The sequence below is a fragment of the Oncorhynchus tshawytscha genome, linkage group LG03 (genome assembly GCF_018296145.1).
Source record: "Oncorhynchus tshawytscha isolate Ot180627B linkage group LG03, Otsh_v2.0, whole genome shotgun sequence".
Taxonomy (NCBI): Eukaryota; Metazoa; Chordata; class Actinopteri; order Salmoniformes; family Salmonidae; genus Oncorhynchus; species Oncorhynchus tshawytscha.
The window spans coordinates 6768410-6792257 of NC_056431.1; the positions used below are offsets into that span (position 1 = coordinate 6768410).

General features: G+C 45.9%; 1 protein-coding gene across 5 annotated transcripts; it reads left to right on the forward strand.

The window, feature by feature from the left end:
* The first annotated feature begins 2886 nt into the window (after positions 1-2886).
* On the forward strand, positions 2887-23341 carry dedd1 (death effector domain-containing 1). Of its 5 annotated transcripts, XR_002949669.2 has the most exons (8): positions 2887-2998; positions 3165-3295; positions 6237-6775; positions 6940-7068; positions 7203-7349; positions 20560-20947; positions 21159-21271; positions 21387-23341. XR_002949669.2 is itself a non-coding variant. In XM_024390225.2 (7 exons), exons 2-6 carry the CDS (start codon positions 6289-6291, stop codon positions 21245-21247), a joined length of 1191 nt encoding a protein of 396 aa, XP_024245993.2. In that variant the 5' UTR covers positions 5443-5537; positions 6237-6288; the 3' UTR covers positions 21248-21271; positions 21387-23341. The 5 variants fall into 5 exon arrangements, 2 of the variants coding, with proteins under 2 accessions (XP_024245993.2, XP_024246002.2); XR_002949668.2 differs by lacking the exons at positions 2887-2998; positions 3165-3295 and adding an exon at positions 5443-5537; XM_024390225.2 differs by lacking the exons at positions 2887-2998; positions 3165-3295 and adding an exon at positions 5443-5537 and having other exon boundaries at positions 21208-21271.
* The last annotated feature ends 507 nt before the right edge of the window (positions 23342-23848 follow it).

A 23848-nucleotide genomic window follows, 5' to 3' on the forward strand; every position in this document is an offset into this window, starting at 1 on the left:
GAAAGCAAAATGTATATAATTATAAACACAAATAAGACATGGTTCGCCAAACACCTGCACCGAAAGTTGTCCAACAGGTAAACCTGTCTGTCATGTTCATTGATTAGGTTAAAACGAACCGTCGCTCCAAAACTAGCGGACCAATGGAGACTCATTGTCTAGGCCTCCCTCTAAACCACGCCCTTCAGGGAAAAATAATGCCAAAATTCGCAATCGAAAAGACTGGCAGTGAAAGCAATGTAACAGACATCGAAAGCAAATATACGAGTAGCGTAACCAAAAGGTAGGCAAGAGCGTAGGCAAAATGGATTCAATAGGGTTGGTTGCTGGGAAAGTTGAACCGAAAACGATTTTTTTCATTCGTTTTCAAATATATATATATTTTTATAATTTGTCATAGAGTTTTGCTCTCGCTTAAAAATTATTTGCTTACACGTTTTTGGGTTTTGCTTTTGATGTTTAAAATAATTCTATACATTTTGCTTTCAATTGTTTGGTTTTTGATTTCACCCGTCCTCGAAAATATAATGTCAAATTCTCAACTTTATTTTTCATGTTCACGATTTATTTTATTTTAAATTCAACACATATGGCGTGAAATTGACCCCATACAGTTGCACATTTGAACGCATAGAACCAAAATGTGAATTCCCCATTTAACCCAACACCTCTGAATAAGAGAGGTGCGAGGGGCTGCCTTAATCGACATCCACGTCATCGACACCCGGCCCTTACGAAAAAAGATTGCAGTCAGAGTGCAGTATACTGCAAATACTGCGTCCACAATAACAGCTTCTTTTTTTTTTACTGCAGAAATGTTGCCTGTAATTGCAGTTAGAGTGCTGTATAACTACAGTCCAACTGCAGTTATTCTGCATCCAAAATACCACAGTGAATTGCAGTTACTGCACTTTCAAAACTGCAATCATTTTTTGTAAGTGGGGAGCAGTTGTTGGGGGTTAATTGCCCTTCTCAAGGGCAGAACAGCATATTTTTCCACCTTTCTGGCTCAAGGATTCAAACCAGCAACCTTTTGGGTACTGGACCAACTGCTTAACAGCTAGGCTACCTTGTTTTTTCAATCAATGAGCTGTATAATGCTTCTTATTTTAATAGGTCTGTGTTGCCCCTGGATACTGCATTATTCCTTTTCTTAAATGTACACCCTTTTTCTCCCCAATTTCATGATATCCAATTGCGATCTTGTCTCATCGCTGCAACTCCCCAACTGGCCTGGGAGAGGCGTAGGTCGAGTCATGTATCCTCCGAAACATGACCTGCCAAACCGGGCTTTATAACACCACCCGCTTAACCCGGAAGCCACCCGCACCAATGTGTCGGAGGAAACACAGTTCAACTGACGACCGAAGTCAGCCTACAGGCGCCCGGCCCGCCACAAGGAGTTGCTAGAGCACGATGAGCCAAGTAAAGCCCCCCCGGTCAAACCCTCTCCCAACCCGGACAACACTGGGGCAATTGTGCGCCACTCTATGGGATTCCCGATCGAACCCGGGTCTGTAGTGACGCCTCAAGCCCCTGGATACTGCTATCAATCCTAACCATCTCAGGTCTATGATTACAGGAGGACACAATAGGCATATTCTTCATCACATCCTTATGGGCCTTGGCCATTCCAGAGCCATGTATTTAGAAAATCTAAATACATGGCTCTGGGCCTCACTATAACCTTAAAGGCAGCATATACTAAAACAATCTGCTGTACACTAATTGTTAACACTCACACTTTGTGTCCATCTCACCAGATTACACAGCTTCTATCAGTTGCACCTTACTGGCGGCATAATTTCAGCTTCTGAGGGACAACTACGACACCATCCTCACAGCCAAGAACCAGATCTGGATCCAAAATGATGCCTTGACTTCAACTCAAACTGAGCTACAGAAAATGAACAGCTATGAAGGCTGTGGTTAAGGACCAACTGGAGAGAGACTACATGTAACTTGTCGCGTCCAAGTACCAGTCAGAGAGGCAACACAGAGACCTTGCTGCTTCTCATAACCAATTAGAAAGAGAGTATGAAGGCCTACTGACATCCAACAACAAATTGAATTGCAAAAAAACTATAGACCTGACAGCATCTAAAAACAACTACAGAGAGAGATAAAAGATCTCACCTGAACCAGGGAACGGTCACAGAGACAACACCTGAACATCAGTGCAGCTTAACGCCTCGATCACACCAACGCGTCATTGCATTTTGGTACACCAGAAGTACATTAATTTCCAATGGAATGCTGCGTTTGCCTTCCAGCATTGTAGAGGCAGTTGTAGTGCGTTTTGTGTGGTGCATACGGTGGATTTATCCAATACATGCATCAAACTGTATGACTAGACGGCTCGACAGAAATGGTAGCAGAAGGTAAATGTTGAACTTTTGTTGCAAACATATCCAGATGATGCTGCGTACCATTTTGCACAAACACACTGTTGTTGTGATCAAAGCTTTATGACCAGTTGAGGTGAGAGCATGTGAGGGTCGCAGAAACTAAAAACCAACTTCAGTTAGATCTCATAAGTTTCTCTGAAACTGAGGAGATTTTGAACAGAGACTTTGTTGTCACGGTGAGGTATAGGGATCCCCTTCAGAAGATGCCTACAGAGCTGGTCAACTTCCTGCCTGTGGACCGACACTGTCCACTCAGAGACCAGCTCACCCAAGGTCAGCAGTGTCTTGATTTATCTGTCCTTCTTCTATTTCTATGCACTATATACTGTGTGTTTGTGCAATATGCATGAATATGTTCTTGTGTATGTGTGTTTCTGTATGTTTGAGCATGTGGGTGTGCAATGTGCATGAATGTGTTCTTATGTGTGTGTTTGTGTACATCATCGCCTCACACACCTTGTCTTAAGGCCTGGAAGATCCTCTCCTCCAGGTGTTACTTCTTCTCCACTGAGAGGAGGAGCTGGAGCAGCGGTCGGGTCGACTGTGTTCAACAGGGCGGAGACCTGGTGGTCATTAGTCCAGAGAAACAGGTGAGAGACATTGTATTGGAGATGCGCAGAGGTGGGTTAGATCTATGATGCAAGGTGGTTGGGCCCCAAGACAATCTTTACTCTAGTATTAATACAGGATATAAAACGCATAGATTATGGGCATTGGATGTGTAGAAAATCAGTGTATCTCTGTGGAATCCCCCAGGTAGAAAGAGTGCTGTGAGGGGAGAGAGTGTGTGCCTCCACCCTCAGAGAGACCAACCCTTCTCGGAGCTGGAGAGAAGAGACCTGCAGCATCATGTCTGGATGGATCTGTGAGAGCCCAGCGCTCATACGGTCAGAATTTTTTATTTTTTATTTTACCTTTATTTATTAGGTAAAATTAGGGAGGTAAGGCAATAAATAGTCCATTGTGGCAAAGTAATTACAATTTAGCAATTAAACACTGGAGTGATAGATGTGCAGAAGATGAATGTGCAAGTAGAGATACTGGGGTGCAAAGGAGCAAAAAAACAAACAAAAAACAATATGGGGATGAAGTAGTTGGATGGGCTATTTACAGATGGGCTATCTACAGGTGCAATGATCTGTGAGCTGCTCTGACAGCTGATGCTTAAAGTTAGTGAAGGAGATATGAGTCCCCAGCTTTAGTGATTTTTGCAATTCGTTCCAGTCATTGGCAGCAGAGAACTGGAAGGAAAGGCGGCCAAAGGAGGAATAGGCTTTGGGGGGTGACCAGTGAAATATACCTGCTGGAGCGTGTGCTATGGGTGGGTGCTGCTATGGTGACCAGTGAGCTGAGATAAGGCAGGGCTTTACCTAGCAGAGACTTGTAGATGACCTGGAGCCAGTGGGTTTGATGGCGAGTATGAAGCGAGGGCCAGCCAACGAGAGCATACAGGTTGCAGTGGTGGGTAGTATAGTTGGCTTTGGTGACAAAACGGATGGCACTGTAATAGACAGCCTCCAACACTCTACTCAGCAAATTGGATGCAATGTTACAAATGACATCGCAGAAGTCAAGGATCGGTAGGATAGTCAGTTTTACGAGGGTATGTTTGGCAGCATGAGTGAAGGATGCTTTGTTGCAAAATAGGAAGCCGATTCTAGATTTAATTTTGGATTGGAGATGCTTAATGTGAGTCTGGAAGGAGTGTTTATAGTATAACCAGACACCTAGGTATTTGTAGTTGTCCACATATTCTAAGTCAGAGCCGTCCAGAGTAGTGATGCTGGATGGGCGGGCAGGTGCGGGCAGCGATCGGTTGAAGAGCATGCATTTAGTTTTACTTGCATTTAAGAGCAGTTGGAAGCCACAGAAGGAGAGTTGTATGGCAGGTTAGTTAGGAGGTTAGTTAACACAGTGTCCAAAGAAGGGCCAGAAGTATACAGAATGGTGTCATCTGGGTAGAGGTGGAGCAGAGAATCACCAGCAGCAAGAGCGACATCATTGATGTATACAGACAAAAGAGTCACCCCGAGAATTGAACCCTGTGGCACACCCATAGAGACTGTCAGAGGTCCGGACAACAGGCCCTCTGATTTGATACACTGAACTCTATCTGAGAAGTAGTTGGTGAACTAGGCGAGGCAGTCATTTGAGAAACCAAGGCTGTTGAGTCTGCCGATAAGAATGTGGTGATTGACCGAGTCGAAAGCCTTGGCCAGGTCGATGAATACGGCTGCACAGTATTGTCTCTTATCGATGGCAGTTATGATATCTTTTAGGACCTTGAGCGTGGCTGAGTTGCACCCATGACCAGCTCGGAAACCAGATTGCATAGCTGAGAAGGTACAGTGGGATTTTAAATGGTTGGTGATCTGTTTGATATGTTGGCTTTCGAAGACCTTAGAAAGGCAGGGTAGGATAGATATAGGTCTGTAACAGTTTGGGTCTAGAGCATCTCCCCCTTTGAAGAGGGGGATGACAGCTGCAGCTTTTGCCATATAGACACACAGAACACATTTATATGTAGCCTTAAAATCCTCCAATAAAATAAAACATTAATTCTCGATGGGACGTGATTTCTTGTGGTAATAGCATAGCGGTGCTGGTCATAGTACAAAGTGAAAACAACAGGATATTTATTAGATATTCCGGGAAAATGATCTGATAGATCACTATACTGTCATCAGCAATACTGCCTCATTCACATTCTTCATGTATAAAATGAGTAGGTCTGACAACAGCATCTTCGTCTCTTCGCTACCTACCCACTGTTGTCCTCCTCATCATGGCGGTAGATCACTGCCAACATGTCTTAAAAAAGTAAGAAGTAAGTGCAGTGATTGGTTACTGCCTGTTGTTGTTCGACTGCCAACTCTGCGTGCGAGACGAGGCGTATTCATTAGTGGATTCAGTTGCAAAACGTTTTGCAACGAAAACGAGTTTCTATTGGATACATTTAAGCAGGTCCCTCCCCGCTTCGTTCCTGTTCCATTTTTTCTGTTTGCTTCCGTTTGGTTCCTAGAGCAAACGGTTTCCGTTTTGCAACAGACAACACGTTTTAGAACCAAATCTGACTAATGAATACACCCCAGCTGTGTTGACAACATTGACCATCTTCGAACAACGAAGGCGAGTTTCACAAAATAACACATTATTTAGCTTGTTGCAACGATTAACAATATTATATTGACAATGAATTACCGCCTTTAGTCTTTACATGTATTTGAACGTCTTGATTCATCTTCATGGTATAGTCAGCTGTTGTCGTTGCTAGCTAGCGATAATTTCGTAGCTAACGATGGCTATCTAGCTACCCAAATGGTTCTTCCAGCTGCAACTAATTATTTTGATGTTTCCATCTAGCTTGCTATCAACTCGAGAAATGTAGCTATGTATGAGGGACCATCTCTATTTTGGACCGTTTTCAAGGGCTGTCAATCTAAATGTAAAGTGCCGTTTTTTTTTCTTCTAGCAGTGGAACGTCTGTTACGTAACGTAATTTGTTGCACTGTCAACACAGTTTGAACTTGCAAGGCATGGTGGCTCGGCGAGATCTCGAGCTCTCTAACGTAGCTTCAACGAAAACGAAGTAGCTTTGTGGTTCACACCTCCACATCGGTTATTATTAGACAGTTGCTTGCATTTTCAAGCCTGTAACTGTCCATGTCAATATCGTATGGTCCATTCGCGTTGTGGCTGCTATCTGGCTTGTTATTTGATAACCTGATAAACCTAGCCAGTGGTTTATCCTGTTGTTTAGTTTGACATTTTGAGTCATTACTTCATTGCTACTCACATTGTCTAATTAACTTTATTCTTATCACATAGAAACGTCTGGCCAAGGTGCATTGGGAAAGGATAGCCAGCTATCTTGTTAACAATGGCAACCATGCGTCGTCCAAGGTACTCTCTCCGAGACTCTCTGTATTGGGATGAGACTGAGTGCCTGACGTACTATGGGATGCTCTCTCTACACGAGATGTTTGAAGTTGTCGGTTCTCAACTGACTGAGACAGACGTTGAGGTGCTGTCGTTCCTCTTGGATGAGACCTATCCGGCCGGAGGGCACCCCTTGGACCCAGCTGGCTGGACCAGCGAGCCCGGTGAGGAAGACCCTGAGGCCAGTAAAGGAGTCTCCCCCAGCCCAGTGCTCCTGGAGGCCTGGCGGCGGTTACAGCCCAAGGCTCCTGCTTTGGCCTGCCCTACCGCTGCCCGCCACAAGCCCAAGAGTGGGCTAGAACTGCTGCTGGAGCTGGAGAGACGTGGGTACCTCAGTGAGGGTAACCTGGAGCCCCTGTTGCAGCTGCTGCGAGTCCTGACGCGACACGACCTCCTGCCTTTGGTGTCCCGCAAGAAAAGGAGGACAGGTAATGGACTGTAACAGAGTGCTGTTCATAACTGGAAGCCAACATGCAGTAATAGAGACAATGTTGTCATAATCACCTGTAGGCCTACTCCTCCCAGCTGTGTGTTATCTGCCTGTCTGTCTACACTCTGCTGTGTCAGTGTCTGACCTTAATCTACCTCTCAGTATCACCAGAACGTTTCAGAGTGGACTACGGGACAGAGGACAAAAGACAGGTGTGCACATCTGGACTGACTGACCCCTGTGCACAGACAGAATCACATGACGAACACGCCACCCAGCAATGGAGGGGGGGTAAGCTACACTCCGGTACAATCTGTGCATGCCTGAACTTGTCTCTAAGAAATGTCAGTGACTGTTTCTGAAATTGTCTGGATTTGCACCAGTTAAGCATTGCTGATTGACTGTTTTTTGTGTCTGTCTAATAGGTGTTGACTCTGCCAGGCCAACGCCTGCCCCCCTACGGAAGAAGAGGGGTAAAGGCCGCCGTTGGACCAGCAAGCCCACCTCCCACAGAAGAAGAACGGGAATCCCTGAAACTCCTCCCCTACCTATACCTGAGAAAGTGACCTGCGGTAAGACCCGCCTCCATGTCTTTCTCTTTCTCTCTAGTTTCCCTTCCATCTCTCTTTCTCTATTTTCTTTCCATCTCTATCTTTAACCCACTTGCTCATTCACCACACTCTCTCTGGGTTCCTCTCTTGCCATCATACATGTGTCTGAGTCTCTCTCTCTCTGGCTTACATCCATTTTCTATCTCACTTCTAATGAGAAGCTGTAAGCACCATCACCCCAACAGCCCTTAATAACAGTGATGATACTAAACATCTCTGCCATATCAGAATGTCCCAGTCACCACCTTGTCTCACCAGTAAGTTTAAACTTAATGTCCCAGTCACCACCTTGTCTCACCAGTAAGTTTAAACTTAATGTCCCAGTCACCACCTTGTCTCACCAGTAAGTTTAAACTTAATGTCCATATCAAGCAACCTTGACTCCATGTCAGTCAGAGCCGTGTTCATGTCCTCACATAAGATAACGACTTCAGTTTGCTCCCTCTGCTCAGCTTATACCCTGACCATAAGTTGACCGTCCCACCGTTGCTGGTTTGAGAATGGTTTGCATGGGCCTCCTGGGAGATCAAAACTATCCTGCAGGCATGTTGGCCTGAGTGGGCTGTGCTGTAACAATACTGTCAGAGCAGAGCATGTGTGAATGAGTGACCGCTCATCAGTAAATACAACCCATACTGACTGGCTGTGTTTGACCTGACTTAACCCCTCAACCTGGTCATCATATGCTCTCTGTGGTGGTCAAACTGTCTCACACTCAAACATTATCACCAGGGTTTCAGACAGCGTTTTACACACTCCCGGGGACTTTGATTGTGTGCCCCCTGCTACACTAACAAAAATAACCAGAAACTGAATGAAATTAAATCTATCTGGTCTGTTATTTCGTGATGACCGTAGCACAGAGGGGAATTGGGTTGGCTTGCCTACAACTCCTATCTATTAAATATACTATGCCTATGTCAGCCATTGTCTTCACCATTACCCACTAGTGTCTCAAACTAAATAACCATCCAGCCTTAATACTTGCGCTTTACCTATCCTGGCCATTCAGATAATGGGGAGGAAACAATGGAAGGAAGCCTCTTGAGACTATTGAGATGCACCCTGAGAGGAATTCACACACCCAATGCACAGCAGTGTGAGTCGGAGTTTCTGTCTGAGCTCCGCACAGCACAACAGTGTGAGTCAGCGTTTCTGTCTGAGCTCCGCACAGCACAACAGTGTGAGTCAGCGTTTCTGTCTGAGCTCCGCACAGCACAACAGTGTGAGTCAGCGTTTCTGTATGAGCTCCGCACAGCACAACAGTGTGAGTCAGCGTTTCTGTCTGAGCTCCGCACAGCACAACAGTGTGAGTCAGCGTTTCTGTCTGAGCTCCGCACAGCACAACAGTGTGAGTCAGCGTTTCTGTCTGAGCTCCGCACAGCACAACAGTGTGAGTCAGCGTTTCTGTCTGAGCTCCGCACAGCACAACAGTGTGTGAGTCAGCGTTTCTGTCTGAGCTCCGCACAGCACAACAGTGTGAGTCAGCGTTTCTGTCTGTGAGTCAGCGTTTCTGTCTGAGCTCCGCACAGCACAACAGTGTGAGTCAGCGTTTCTGTCTGAGCTCCGCACAGCACAACAGTGTGAGTCAGCGTTTCTGTCTGAGCTCCGCACAGCACAACAGTGTGAGTCAGCGTTTCTGTCTGAGCTCCGCACAGCACAACAGTGTGAGTCAGCGTTTCTGTTTGAGCTCCGCACAGCACAGCAGTGTGAGTCAGCATTCTGTCTGAGCTCCGCACAGCACAACAGTGTGAGTCAGCGTTTCTGTCTGAGCTCCGCACAGCACAGCAGTGTGAGTCAGCGTTTCTGTCTGAGCTCCACACAGCACAGCAGTGTGAGTCAGCGTTTCTGTCTGAGCTCCACACGGCACAGCAGGCTTAGTGTAGTTGTAGGACATGGCATTTCAATGTGGCATTCAACCTTAGATTCACAAGCGTGTTATGTTTCAATGGGACATTTCGGCATCAACCCACAAGCTCCTTAAATGGAACAATTTAGTCTGTTCTGTGCAGACCAAAATAATGTGAGAGCTGCCTTGCTCTCTTGTGACAATACTTGTGGGAAAAATGTATGATTTCGACCTACATACTATAGCTGCCACGCATGGTTGGAATGCTGCCTCGTAATAACTAGCCTGTGGTCCAGACTGAGGCCCAGGGGAAGGACAGTTAGAGTGTAGAAGACAGTAAACCACCTGTCTTTCACTTATACGTCTGCTATACACTTGTCAGCCGAGCTTGTCTTTCTTCTTCATATAGCATAACTACTAGCCTGGTCCCAGATCTGTTTGTGTGATCATGCCACTGCTTGTCACTCATTTGGCATGACAACGAGTGGAATGGTATCTCAAACCGACTGGTACCCAGGCTACATAACTACTGCTTGTGCTATCCCTTTCTCCATTTTTCTTCTCTTACTTTTCATCACCCCCGACATATCTCCCTCTCTTTCACTTACCCAGTTTTTTTCAGCTCCTGTTCTTAAGAACCCTGCCTGGTAGGTCTCCTGTCTCTTATGTTGGTAGTACTGTCTGTCTTCTCCGATCCCTAACAAAGTTTAGAGAAAGTCCCACTGAATTTCTGAATGTGTACTGAACATAAGTTGAATTGATAGCCTCTCACTTGCTGACATCTTCCCAGACCAGGGTCCGGTTTCCCAAAAGCATCTTAAAGCTAAGTTTGTTAGAACCTTTGTAGGACCATTATTAAATCTCAGAGCTGTTTCCCAAAACCTTCGTTATTAACGTTACTCTTGTAATCTAACGCCTGTCTCAGACCACTCATAGAACAGCGAAGTGGTTCGTTAGATGCTTTTTTTGCCCTCCCGCGTCACTTTACACACAGAAGAGCTCCGCTAAACATAGAATCACATGGTCTATCTGCATCTGTGACCGCTGAAAACTTACCAACAAAGTGGACAACAAATACAAAATTGACAATGTCTTTGCAATTGATACAAACAAGCAGCTTGGTATAAATTTAAATATATATATTTCAATCATTTATGGAGTTCTATTTTGCTACTTGTAATTGTGTCTGTATATATTTCATGCCTAATATGTGCAATGATGTGGCAAATCTTGATTATCACATGTTTTATATAACTAGGCAAGTCAGTTAAGAACAAATTCTTATTTACAATGACTGCCTTGTTCAGGGGCAGAATGACAGATTTTTACCTTGTCATTTGTCATCTCTGGGATTCGATCCAGCAACCTTTCAGTTACTGGCCCAACTCTCTAACCACTAGGCTACCTGCCGCCCCTAATGTTAAGTTAAGATTTGAATGGAGAAAGCTGATCCGAGGGCAGCGTTGCCTTTCTTTCAATACTATCAGTATGGACACAAGCCTCAACGACCCACGTGGTGAACGTTCTCTCTGCGCGGTGTTTTTGGAAACATGTTACATCTTTGGCCGTTATAGGAAAGATGCATCGTTAAAACACTCTGAAGCCTAAGTTCAATCGCTATCAGGAAACCGGGCCCAGGTCAGTAGGCCCTTAGCCCTTCCAGTTCTGTTGCTGTATCTAGCCTACCTGACAGCCAACTAACCCCTCGTACTGTGGCTATCCCAGACACAGCCACTCCCACAGCCTGACACGTACTAATGAACGATACTGCTTATTTATCAACATGATCTGATTTTAACAACTTTTCGCAATCCATGAAGTCTCTTCTTCAGGGAGACAAATATGTTTATGATTTTCCACTGGCTTCGTAGCGCTCCAACATAACACTGCAACCCTTTCAAATGTGCCATTTTGTCCCCGTCGATCAGAACAGCCTTCTCTAAATCAACTGCACTAAGTGCCCAGTGATCAAACCCTAAACAATCTACCGAGGGATACCTGCCCCTTGCCCTCTGCAGTAGCCTTGCCCTCACAGTCCCAGCCATGTACCATACACAGTGTTGTTGCTTTGCCTCTGAACATGTTGCTGTCTTGACTCCGCATTTGATCCCCACCAGGTTGACTCAGGATTGTGACTCAGATCGAGTAACCTAGAGAGCGGACCTAGAGAGCGGAGAGAAAGGCTGGACAAAAAAAAAAAAAGTCTGGTCTGGCCTTTCACTCTGTCCGTACGATCTGCAGTGTGTGCTCACCTCAGTCGCTCTCTCTCGTCAGTCTGGCCCGATGCCCAAGGTAAAAGAGGCCCTCCCCCTTAGAACGAGGGGGGGCTGCCACTCTGCTCTGTGTTCAATGCCTGTGTATTATTCTAGCTATCCTGTTCCTCCTTACCCCATTCAGAAAAAACAGAATGCTCCCCACAAAGTGTTCTGGAATGTTCCATGATTTGTCTATTACTCTAAAGAGGGGTGTTGGCCTCAGTGTTTCACAGAACTGACCAAAGAGTCCTTGGAAATATGTGTAGAATATTCCAGAAGTTTCTTAATCACCGTAATGCGACCTTGAACCTGACCCCTCTTCTGAATACCATGCTCGGACTCTCCAAATGACTCAAAGCTCAAACTGACCTGAAAAAAAATGTTCTTAAAGGGGTAGTTCACTTCAAAGCTAAAGTTTGACAGATGTTTTCCTCAAAAGTGATAACTGAGTGCATATTCCACTCTGTCTAGTCTGGTGTATATCCCACTACATGCATATTGAAAACATCTGATTAACTTTAGTTTTGGGGTAAACTACTCTTCTAAAGCAGCCATCAAAATGGAGCCTTTTAACTGAGTCCCAGTGGTTCTTGTGGCATCAACTTCAGTAGATACCTCTGGTCAGTGATCACAAATACCTTTCTCAGAATTCAAACAACTCAACTGATTCTGGTTTACTAAAACAAAAAGAGGCTAAACTCATTCTGGAATCTCAATAAAAAAATGTCAAACTGGTCTCAGAGATCCATTGATCTCAGTCCTCTTGTCAGTCTTAACTCGAATTCTATCTTTATATGAACATAACATGGCCGCCGACAGCTTCTCTGGAACCTTTGCTTGAGCAGTTCTGAGGAAAATGACCCAACAGTGTTGTGTTAAGGGCTGTGTAACCGCATGCTGTATCTCATCTCTGACCCCTGAATGAGCTCCCAGTGTGGGGAGCAGAGATAGATGGGGCAGTCCAGTCCAATGCTGCCTCACAGCATTCAGACCAAACCCATTACTACCTCTACTATCTTACCAGTCAGTTTGTTTTCACATCAGTTCCTTTTCTCAGTTCAAGCGTTTCAGTTACAGTATTTCAGTTATTTGTGGTTACAATTTCTTATACCAAACTGTAACCTACGATTAGAAGCGACGTAAAACTGTCCACCTAAACCGTAATGTTAAACAGTGGACTTGGAGGCATCAAAAACAATTCAAACTCCAAGTGATTGCCTTTGAACCAGTGTTAAGCTTGCCTGCTTGATCTTGAGAAACAACCAAATTGACAGATATCCAATCCAACTGTGCTTGTCTCTTTCTCTCTCTTTCTCTCCTTTCTCTATGTTCGCAGTTCAAAACAGACCGACTCGTGTGTCAGGAAAAAACATCCTCTCACACACACTGAGAGGGAGAGAACGAACACTAAACGCTCAAACCACACAAACCAAAAAAAGAAAGAGCTTTGGTCAAAGGGGAATAGAGAGAGGTCTCTCTACCTGTCTCTCTCTACCTGTCTCTCTCTACCTGTCTCTCTCTGCCTGTCTCTCTCTGCCTGTCTCTCTCTACCTGTCTCTCTCTACCTGTCTCTCTCTACCTGTCTCTCTCTGCCTGTCTCTCTCTGCCTGTCTCTCTCTGCCTGTCTCTCTCTGCCTGTCTCTCTCTACCTGTCTCTCTCTGCCTGTCTCTCTCTACCTGTCTCTCTCTGCCTGTCTCTCTCTGCCTGTCTCTCTCTGCCTGTCTCTCTCTACCTGTCTCTCTCTACCTGTCTCTCTCTACCTGTCTCTCTCTACCTGTCTCTCTCTACCTGTCTCTCTCTGCCTGTCTCTCTCTGCCTGTCTCTCTCTACCTGTCTCTCTCTGCCTGTCTCTCTCTGCCTGTCTCTCTCTACCTGTCTCTCTCTACCTGTCTCTCTCTACCTGTCTCTCTCTGCCTGTCTCTCTCTACCTGTCTCTCTCTACCTGTCTCTCTCTACCTGTCTCTCTCTGCCTGTCTCTCTCTGCCTGTCTCTCTCTGCCTGTCTCTCTCTACCTGTCTCTCTCTGCCTGTCTCTCTCTACCTGTCTCTCTCTACCTGTCTCTCTCTACCTGTCTCTCTCTACCTGTCTCTCTCTGCCTGTCTCTCTCTACCTGTCTCTCTCTACCTGTCTCTCTCTACCTGTCTCTCTCTACCTGTCTCTCTCTACCTGTCTCTCTCTACCTGTCTCTCTCTACCTGTCTCTCTCTACCTGTCTCTCTCTACCTGTCTCTCTCTGCCTGTCTCTCTCTGCCTGTCTCTCTCTACCTGTCTCTCTCTACCTGTCTCTCTCTGCCTGTCTCTCTCTCTACCTGTCTCTCTCTGCCTGTCTCTCTCTGCCTGTCTCTCTCTGCCTGTCTCTCTCTGCCTGTCTCTCTCTGCCTGTCTCTCTCTGCCTGTCTCTCTCTGCCTGTCTCTCTCTGCCTGTCTCTCTCTACCTGTCTCTCTCTGCCTGTCTCTCTCTGCCTGTCTCTCTCTACCTGTCTCTCTCTGCCTGTCTCTCTCTGCCTGTCTCTCTCTACCTGTCTCTCTCTGCCTGTCTCTCTCTGCCTGTCTCTCTCTACCTGTCTCTCTCTGCCTGTCTCTCTCTACCTGTCTCTCTCTGCCTGTCTCTCTCTACCTGTCTCTCTCTACCTGTCTCTCTCTACCTGTCTCTCTCTACCTGTCTCTCTCTGCCTGTCTCTCTCTACCTGTCTCTCTCTGCCTGTCTCTCTCTACCTGTCTCTCTCTACCTGTCTCTCTCTGCCTGTCTCTCTCTACCTGTCTCTCTCTGCCTGTCTCTCTCTACCTGTCTCTCTCTGCCTGTCTCTCTCTACCTGTCTCTCTCTACCTGTCTCTCTCTACCTGTCTCTCTCTGCCTGTCTCTCTCTACCTGTCTCTCTCTACCTGTCTCTCTCTACCTGTCTCTCTCTGCCTGTCTCTCTCTACCTGTCTCTCTCTACCTGTCTCTCTCTACCTGTCTCTCTCTGCCTGTCTCTCTCTACCTGTCTCTCTCTGCCTGTCTCTCTCTACCTGTCTCTCTCTACCTGTCTCTCTCTACCTGTCTCTCTCTGCCTGTCTCTCTCTGCCTGTCTCTCTCTGCCTGTCTCTCTCTGCCTGTCTCTCTCTACCTGTCTCTCTCTACCTGTCTCTCTCTACCTGTCTCTCTCTGCCTGTCTCTCTCTACCTGTCTCTCTCTCCCTGTCTCTCTCTACCTGTCTCTCTCTGCCTGTCTCTCTCTACCTGTCTCTCTCTACCTGTCTCTCTCTGCCTGTCTCTCTCTGCCTGTCTCTCTCTGCCTGTCTCTCTCTGCCTGTCTCTCTCTGCCTGTCTCTCTCTCTGCCTGTCTCTCTCTACCTGTCTCTCTCTACCTGTCTCTCTCTGCCTGTCTCTCTCTGCCTGTCTCTCTCTGCCTGTCTCTCTCTACCTGTCTCTCTCTACCTGTCTCTCTCTACCTGTCTCTCTCTACCTGTCTCTCTCTACCTGTCTCTCTCTGCCTGTCTCTCTCTGCCTGTCTCTCTCTACCTGTCTCTCTCTACCTGTCTCTCTCTACCTGTCTCTCTCTACCTGTCTCTCTCTACCTGTCTCTCTCTGCCTGTCTCTCTGCCTGTCTCTCTGCCTGTCTCTCTCTGCCTGTCTCTCTCTGCCTGTCTCTCTCTGCCTGTCTCTCTCTGCCTGTCTCTCTCTACCTGTCTCTCTCTACCTGTCTCTCTCTACCTGTCTCTCTCTGCCTGTCTCTCTCTGCCTGTCTCTCTCTACCTGTCTCTCTCTACCTGTCTCTCTCTACCTGTCTCTCTCTACCTGTCTCTCTCTACCTGTCTCTCTCTACCTGTCTCTCTCTGCCTGTCTCTCTCTGCCTGTCTCTCTCTGCCTGTCTCTCTCTACCTGTCTCTCTCTGCCTGTCTCTCTCTACCTGTCTCTCTCTACCTGTCTCTCTCTACCTGTCTCTCTCTACCTGTCTCTCTCTACCTGTCTCTCTCTACCTGTCTCTCTCTACCTGTCTCTCTCTACCTGTCTCTCTCTACCTGTCTCTCTCTACCTGTCTCTCTCTACCTGTCTCTCTCTGCCTGTCTCTCTCTACCTGTCTCTCTCTACCTGTCTCTCTCTACCTGTCTCTCTCTACCTGTCTCTCTCTACCTGTCTCTCTCTACCTGTCTCTCTCTACCTGTCTCTCTCTACCTGTCTCTCTCTGCCTGTCTCTCTCTGCCTGTCTCTCTCTACCTGTCTCTCTCTACCTGTCTCTCTCTGCCTGTCTCTCTCTACCTGTCTCTCTCTACCTGTCTCTCTCTACCTGTCTCTCTCTACCTGTCTCTCTCTGCCTGTCTCTCTCTGCCTGTCTCTCTCTGCCTGTCTCTCTCTGCCTGTCTCTCTCTGCCTGTCTCTCTCTACCTGTCTCTCTCTGCCTGTCTCTCTCTACCTGTCTCTCTCTACCTGTCTCTCTCTACCTGTCTCTCTCTACCTGTCTCTCTCTACCTGTCTCTCTCTGCCTGTCTCTCTCTGCCTGTCTCTCTCTACCTGTCTCTCTCTACCTGTCTCTCTCTGCCTGTCTCTCTCTGCCTGTCTCTCTCTGCCTGTCTCTCTCTACCTGTCTCTCTCTACCTGTCTCTCTCTACCTGTCTCTCTCTACCTGTCTCTCTCTACCTGTCTCTCTCTGCCTGTCTCTCTCTGCCTGTCTCTCTCTGCCTGTCTCTCTCTGCCTGTCTCTCTCTACCTGTCTCTCTCTGCCTGTCTCTCTCTGCCTGTCTCTCTCTGCCTGTCTCTCTCTGCCTGTCTCTCTCTACCTGTCTCTCTCTACCTGTCTCTCTCTGCCTGTCTCTCTCTGCCTGTCTCTCTCTGCCTGTCTCTCTCTGCCTGTCTCTCTCTACCTGTCTCTCTCTGCCTGTCTCTCTCTACCTGTCTCTCTCTGCCTGTCTCTCTCTGCCTGTCTCTCTCTGCCTGTCTCTCTCTGCCTGTCTCTCTCTGCCTGTCTCTCTCTACCTGTCTCTCTCTACCTGTCTCTCTCTACCTGTCTCTCTCTACCTGTCTCTCTCTACCTGTCTCTCTCTGCCTGTCTCTCTCTGCCTGTCTCTCTCTGCCTGTCTCTCTCTACCTGTCTCTCTCTACCTGTCTCTCTCTGCCTGTCTCTCTCTACCTGTCTCTCTCTACCTGTCTCTCTCTACCTGTCTCTCTCTGCCTGTCTCTCTCTGCCTGTCTCTCTCTACCTGTCTCTCTCTACCTGTCTCTCTCTGCCTGTCTCTCTCTGCCTGTCTCTCTCTGCCTGTCTCTCTCTGCCTGTCTCTCTCTACCTGTCTCTCTCTACCTGTCTCTCTCTACCTGTCTCTCTCTGCCTGTCTCTCTCTACCTGTCTCTCTCTACCTGTCTCTCTCTACCTGTCTCTCTCTACCTGTCTCTCTCTACCCCTGTCTCTCTCCCTCCCTCCCTCTCTTGGTCTGTCGTTCAGCAGAAAAACGGATCGATAAAGAGTTGAAGCTCTTCGCACCAAGTGACTCCTCGTAAATGGGTACTTTTCTGTGGGGTGAATGGAGAATCTAACCAACTCCTTGTTTTAAAGGGAGAAAATGAAAGTTGTGCCTCCTATTGTTCTGTCTAAATGGATCTATCTGTCTCTGATGAAGCGTAAAGGACTCTGTAACCTTAACAAAATCACTATGTTCCCATTGTTTTTAAGGGCCTTCCTTTCCTGGTGCTCTCAGCAAGTCCATTTTTCACAAGTAGGTAGGAAGGAGCAGTCATTTAGAAGTATGGGGACATTGTGTAGTAGGTGTTGACATCACAGTCCCCACACAGTATATGACCCATGTCGCTAGACTTGTACATTGCAAAATTGCACAATTGTTACAGTTTTACTCAGTTTATTATTTATCTGACATGTTTTACCATATTGACAATTGACAGGGGTATTATGCAGTCCTGGTAACTTTCAGATGTTATTAGCTTGAAGCTGACTTTCAGGTTCCTCTCAGAGCAGTGCTGTGCCTTGTCAGCTGCACATCCTGTTTTAGCTGATTTGACACCCTGCTGGCAGGGAGAGATAAATGTATCCCCTAGAGCAGGGTTTCCCAAACTGGGTCCTGGGGCCCCCCCTGGGTGCACATGTAGGTTTCTGCCCTAGCACTACACAGCTGATTCAAATAATCAGCTAATCATTCAGTTTTGATTATTTGTGTCTGCTGTATAGTGCTTGGTCAAAAACCAAAACGTGCACCCCTTAGGGTCCCCTGGATCGAGTTTGGAAACACTGCCTTAGGGACAAACTATGTATTTTCTGATACAAAATGCCCCCAAATTGACAATGTATTTCCTGAAATGGTCCATGATTTTACATGCAGAAACATCTCCCCAGAGTAACAATGTGGAGATGTTGGTGAGACATTGGAGTAGTGATGAGGGAAGGCAACTCTTCAATTATTTTTCACAACATGTCAGATTATGGGGCTGTGTGCATTTAGTCTTATTTTCGGGACTGTTTTCGTCTTACTGTTGTCTATCAACCTCATTGACAAATGTCCTAAGAGCTGCTGTATCAATAGAGACAGAAATGTTCCTTGTACCATAACTTTGCCTCCTGGAAGAAAAAAAAAAAAATTCCAAACACCTTCTGTATCCGATTTCTTTGTGTGCAAACTAACAGTTGACCTTCATGAAATATGATCATGATTATCATATTTGGCCTGATGTGATATAACACATATTTTAGCTATCTACAAATCTACTTGCAGTTGATCTTAAGATACATTTTTGATAAATCAGAGCATGTTTTCAATGTTGGCAGTACATGTAGGAGATCTGTCTAACCTCCCCGATGGTCCAAGTAGTACGTGTTTGTATTGCCTCCTCATTGCAACCTTATAAAGCAAAGAAAGAAGGAACCAGTGTTTGGTTTTCTCTCTGACAAATGTTAAGAAATTCATAATCAATTCAACATTTGCATTTCTAATGTTGGCATTTTCCAAAGCTGGCCCCTCCAGAGGCTGTCCCCCATGGGCCTGAACAATAATGTGGATGGAGACAAAGAACTGAAATGAATCACATATTCTAAGGCACAGTCATGTCCCTGGTTCATTTGGTACAACATTCCAGTTTAAATGGTCTGGTTCTATTTCTTGTGTCCTCGTTAGAGGAAGCAACTATTTGTCAGTTTCTCCTTTACCCAAACCTGTCTCGGTGTCTTCAGAGACCAAGGTATGTGTAGGTACCCGGTTCCCTGTGTATGGTACTACACATAGCTGTCCCTCTTATTCACATCCACAGGTGTTTTGAGAGAGAAGACTGTGGTCTAATTTTCAATGTGAGTTTTTGGACCTCTGGTCCCCCTTTCCGTTCCATATTCCTTCTCTCTCTTTTTAAATCCAGTTCTTCTCTTTGTCGTTCCTCCATTTTCTGTTACATGAAGTTGGGGAGGGCAAGGTGGGTGGGGTAAATCCAGATACACCATTTGACAAACTATCCTCCATGTTGGCAACAGACATTCTTTGACAAGAATATTCTAATTTGAATAATTGTTTTCTTGGAATGTTTGGTGCTAACATGTTTCCGTGAAAGTAGTCTCAAACAAAGTTTGCCAATCTATTTACATCTCTCTGGTGGGGTAGTGTGGGACTGGGAAGGTTTGGATTTTTTGTTGCAGCAAAGTCGGAAGGACGCTGGTTCTGCTGGGCGCTTGGTGAATAATGGCAGTAGAGGAGGATGAGACAGAGGTCTGCTTGCCTTTGCTCAGTACAGTATGTATCTCCTGACCCTTCTCACTGTGCTGTTGCTGCATGACTGCTAATTATCCTGTTGCTGAAACAGAACAAAAACATGTCACTGAAAGGTTGCTATCCATCCCAAGGGCTGTTTACAGTGTTAAAGAGTGACCTAACAAAATCCTACAACCCTCACAACAAGTAGCATTTTATTTCTGCCTGTTTTGTGCCACCTATAACTCATTATTACTGTAAGTACAGTGTAACAAGCTTTGTGATTACTCAGAGAAATGGATTACATAGTTATAGCTCTAGCTTTCAGTGTGTAGAGCTTTTGTGTAGATTACAGTGCCTGGCTGAAATCTCTTGGGTGAATAATGATGGGGGGTGGACTATTAGAACTGTACAGTGGTGTGGTGGTGTTCTTCCCTTGATGAATATGCTTGTTATCCATCCTCTGATTTCAGTACTACAACAACAGCTTTTGGTAGTGGGTGTTGTGAAAAATAGATCTGTTTAGTCATACTGTAAATCCTGAGTAATGCTCTTCTGGACCCGAACAGGTCATATTTGTTCCCACTGTCAGGTTAGTGATGGTAGACGGTCTGGTTGGTATTACATTCACCTCTGTGCTCCACAGCTGTCTTCAGTTCTGCCTCACCTGTATCACTCTTAAAGACAGACTTTTGTTATCAACTGTAGTTAATAACACAGCAGTGTCCTACACCAAATCAAGCTTTATGTGTCACATGTACCAAATACAACAAGTGTAGACTTTACCATGAAATGCTTACTTACAAAACCGTAACCAACAGTGCAGTTCAAGAAGAGTTAAGAAAATATAATACCAGTAAGTATTTCTATGTGGTATCTTACTCTAATCACTAGTTTAATGTCAGATACAGTCCTGTTGAATGTAGTAGGCTCCCCTTAAATATTCTTTACTTTGGCACTTGTCTATCAACCCTCCCATAGCCTGTTCTTGACCATTTTTCAGATAATATTCTGTGATTACGGCTTTATTTAAAAGTTTTCTTATCATTTTCTTTTGTGTTTTTGTCTCTCCACCTCTCTTCCTTTTGTTCTGACTCAATGATCCCACCCTCCTTCTCATATTTGATTTTCACTCTCACGTGTACATGATATATCTCACCCCGCTCAATCTCCTGCTTCTACCATTTCCCTCTGTCCCTTTTTGAATATGTCTGACCTATTTGCACCCTAAAAATCACCTCTCCTGTCCCTCCTCTACATCTACCCCTCCTCTTCTCTCCTCCCCTACACCTTCCCCTCCACCACTCTCCCTCCCTCTTCTACCCATTCCTCCCTTCTCTCTCTCCTTTCCTCCCTTCACTCTTCCCCTATCTCCCTCCATCTCCTCACCCTCCCCCTCCCCCTCCTTGCAGACATTCGTCTGCGTGTGCGAGCAGAATACTGGGAGCATGAGTCGGCTCTGCGCGGCGGCGTCTCCTCGGACAAGCAGCAGCCCCTGGAGCGGCAGTTTGAGCTGTTCAGTCGTGCCACCTCCGTGCTGCGCGCCCGCGACCTGGGCTCCATCATCTGTGACATCAAGTTCTCTGAGCTGGACAACCTGGAGGCCTTCTGGGGGGACTATCTGAGTGGAGCGCTGCTAGAGGCCCTGAAGGGGGTGTTCATCACAGACTCTCTGCGGAGGGCGGCGGGGAGAGAGGGGGTCCGGCTGCTAATCAGTGTGGACCAGGATGACTACGAGGAGGGTCGCAGACTGCTGCTGGACGCACAGGAACAACAGGCCGGCTGCTGGGGACGAGACAGGTGAGCCTCACTGCTCTCTCTATTCTGGTTCTGTTATACTGTGTTAGTAAGCTGGTTGATTAAAGTACTTATCTACTCTGTGGTATGTATTGGGGCCATGGTGACCACTACAGGGGGTGGGGGTCATAGATGTGGACTTGACTGGTGGTCATGAATTGGAATAGCTATGTAATGCCACCAATAACCACTAGATGGCAAACTTTGCCCACAGGCATCAGAGCCATATACACTACCTGGTCTCACGTTGTCATACTCCCTAGACCCAACCTGAGAAAGCTGGTTATGGACGTTCGGCTCTGACAGACAGACAGGCAGCTGTGCGAGGTTGTGTTAATCATTTCCGGCTCACGTCAGTTCACACAACAGTTCTAGAATCCTCAGAGACGATGAATAATAGTTGTAAATCTAACCACCATCCTCCACTATGTTCCCTCTGCAGGTCATGAGCCCAAGGATAGAGGAATGAAAAGGAGAATAAAATATGAAGAGGAACATTTTTCTTTTTTCTCTCCTTTTTAAGTTTCTCATGCTGAGAATAGAGGATACAGCCACTCCTAGGTCAGGGGAATGAATAGTCCCCAGGGAAAACAGCCAAACTTGAAGTGAAGGCAAACTGGACTAAAAGACTTGACACACTGTTCTGTTTGGAATTGATAACACAAGTTGCACTGAGCCTAGATGCCCTCACGGCACTGAGGAAGAGACTGCCTCTGACACACACACACACACACACACACACAGAGAAACTAAACTTCCGCTGTAACACACACAAACTACCACTGTATCTAACATACACGCTCTGTAAAATCATCCACACGATGAACCATCAGCGCTGCCTGTAAGACTCATTGAAGCCAAGAGACATTTCTTGCTAACAGTGACAGCCCAGATACCAACTAGACTGTGCGCTAATGCTGAGCATCTCTGGTTATGTTTGAGGAGCGTGTGAGATGCCCTGCAAGGCGAACTTCACCCACCTAAATATTAGTTTGCGTTTCCATTGAAATGTATGATTTTGAAAAGATGACCGAGACTGCAGCTCTCAGACACCGAGGGAGAGATGATGGGGAAATGACTAAAGCATGAGATTATGTTTTTACCTTTTGGGAGAGAATTTGAAATAGATGGCGAAGTGAAGACTACCCGAGGACAGTGTAGTGGACAAATCGCTGGTCCTTCGAGAACTCATCCACACACACACACACACACATCATGATCACAAGCCACTGGTAGTCCAATCACTGTGCCATGCTAACCCAGGGCCTGATAGCTGTGGTCAGTGGCCATCTCATCTCAGATGATTGGAGTGATTACCTCTCATCCTCAGCCAACCATGGAGAACTCATCACATCACCACAAGTTGTTGAACAGCAGCTGGGATCACACACTAGGCTGTGCTCACCCTGGCTTCCAGCAAGGCAAGGCCACTGCCTTTCCCATTGGAACTGAAGCACAAGACAGTGCTTCAGTCAATAAAACTGATGTGGAGGAGATCAAAATCAGAAGGATGCATCCTAGTTCCACTCAGCCCTGACTTGTAGGCCCCACTGGTGGCTCACAGAGCGCTGTCTGTCTCTAGTCTAGTCACCCTGGTGGAACTAATGCCTGAACTCCTCTGAGTGGGATCAATAACCCCCTCTGTCACTCCACCACCACCATGGGAGGAGAAGGAGTAAGGGGGAGAAGGGGAAAGAGAGGAAGAGGGAGAAGGATCCCCACCTCCATCCCGCCTTTCAGCTCCTGGACAGCCGCCTCATCCTCTGGAGGATAAGTCCCCTGATACAACCAGGCTGCCTGGCCTGCTACAGCACTGTGTCTGGTTCACACAGCCCTATGGGACCAGAGATGGAGGACTAGGGAGGCACTCAGGAAAACCTTAGTAGTGTTTTGCTTTTTCCGTGTTTTGGTATATGGATTCGTTAGTGTAGCTTTGTATGGTTCATAAGAGAAAATAACAAAAATACTGTGTGTTCTAGTTCATTAACTTAGGGTGAACTTTTGTTTAAGTATCTGGATATTTTTATTTAGGCACTGCAAAAGTGCTGTATATTAGTTCAATATATCAGTGGAAAGTTGGAATTATTTCAAATAAAAATAAATGATTTATCAAAGGTTTATTGCGTCTATGATGTACCCGTGCCTTCAGAACATATTCACACCCCTTGACTTTTCCCATATTTTGTTCTTACAACCTGAATTTTACATGTATTAAATTGAGATGTGTCACTGGCCTACACACAATACCCCATAATGTCAAAGTGGGATAATGTTTTTACAAATGTATTAAAAATGAAAAGCGGAAATGTCTTGTCCATAAGTAATCAACCCCTTTTTATTATGGCAGACCTACATAAGTTCAGGAGTTAAACAATAAAAGATAATTATGCAATTGAACATGTTTAACATGACTTTTGAATGACTACCTCATCTCTGCACCACACACATACAATTATCTGTAAGGTTCCTCAGTCGAGCAGAGATCAACCACAAAAACCAGGGAGGTTTTCCAATTGGTAGATGGGTTAAAATAAAAGGCAGACATTGAATATCCCTTTGAGCATGATGAATTTATTAATTACACTTTGGACGGTGTATCAATACACCCAGTCACTACAAAGATACGTGTTCTTCCTAACTCAGTTGCCAGAGAGTAAGGAAACTGCTCAGGGATTTCACCATGATGCCAATGTTGACATTAAAACAGTTACATAGTTTAATTGCTGTGATAGGAGAACGGTGAATTGCTCAACAACATTGTAGTTACTTCACAATACTAACCTAAATTACAGAGTGTAAAGAAGGAAGCCAGAATACAAATATCCCAAAACATGCATCCTGTTTGCAAATAAGGGACTAAAGTAAAAATGGCAACACAATTAACTTTGTCCTGAATAGAAAGTG

Coding starts and splice junctions, on each gene's coding strand:
- dedd1 (XM_024390225.2), top strand. CDS start 6,289: ATGGCAACCATGCGTCGTCCAAGGTACTCTCTCCGAGACTCTCTGTAT. Junction 7,069..7,202: donor CACCCAGCAATGGAGGGGGG/GTAAGCTACACT, acceptor TCTGTCTAATAG/GTGTTGACTCTGCCAGGCCA. Junction 20,948..21,207: donor GGCTGCTGGGGACGAGACAG/GTGAGCCTCACT, acceptor CATACTCCCTAG/ACCCAACCTGAGAAAGCTGG.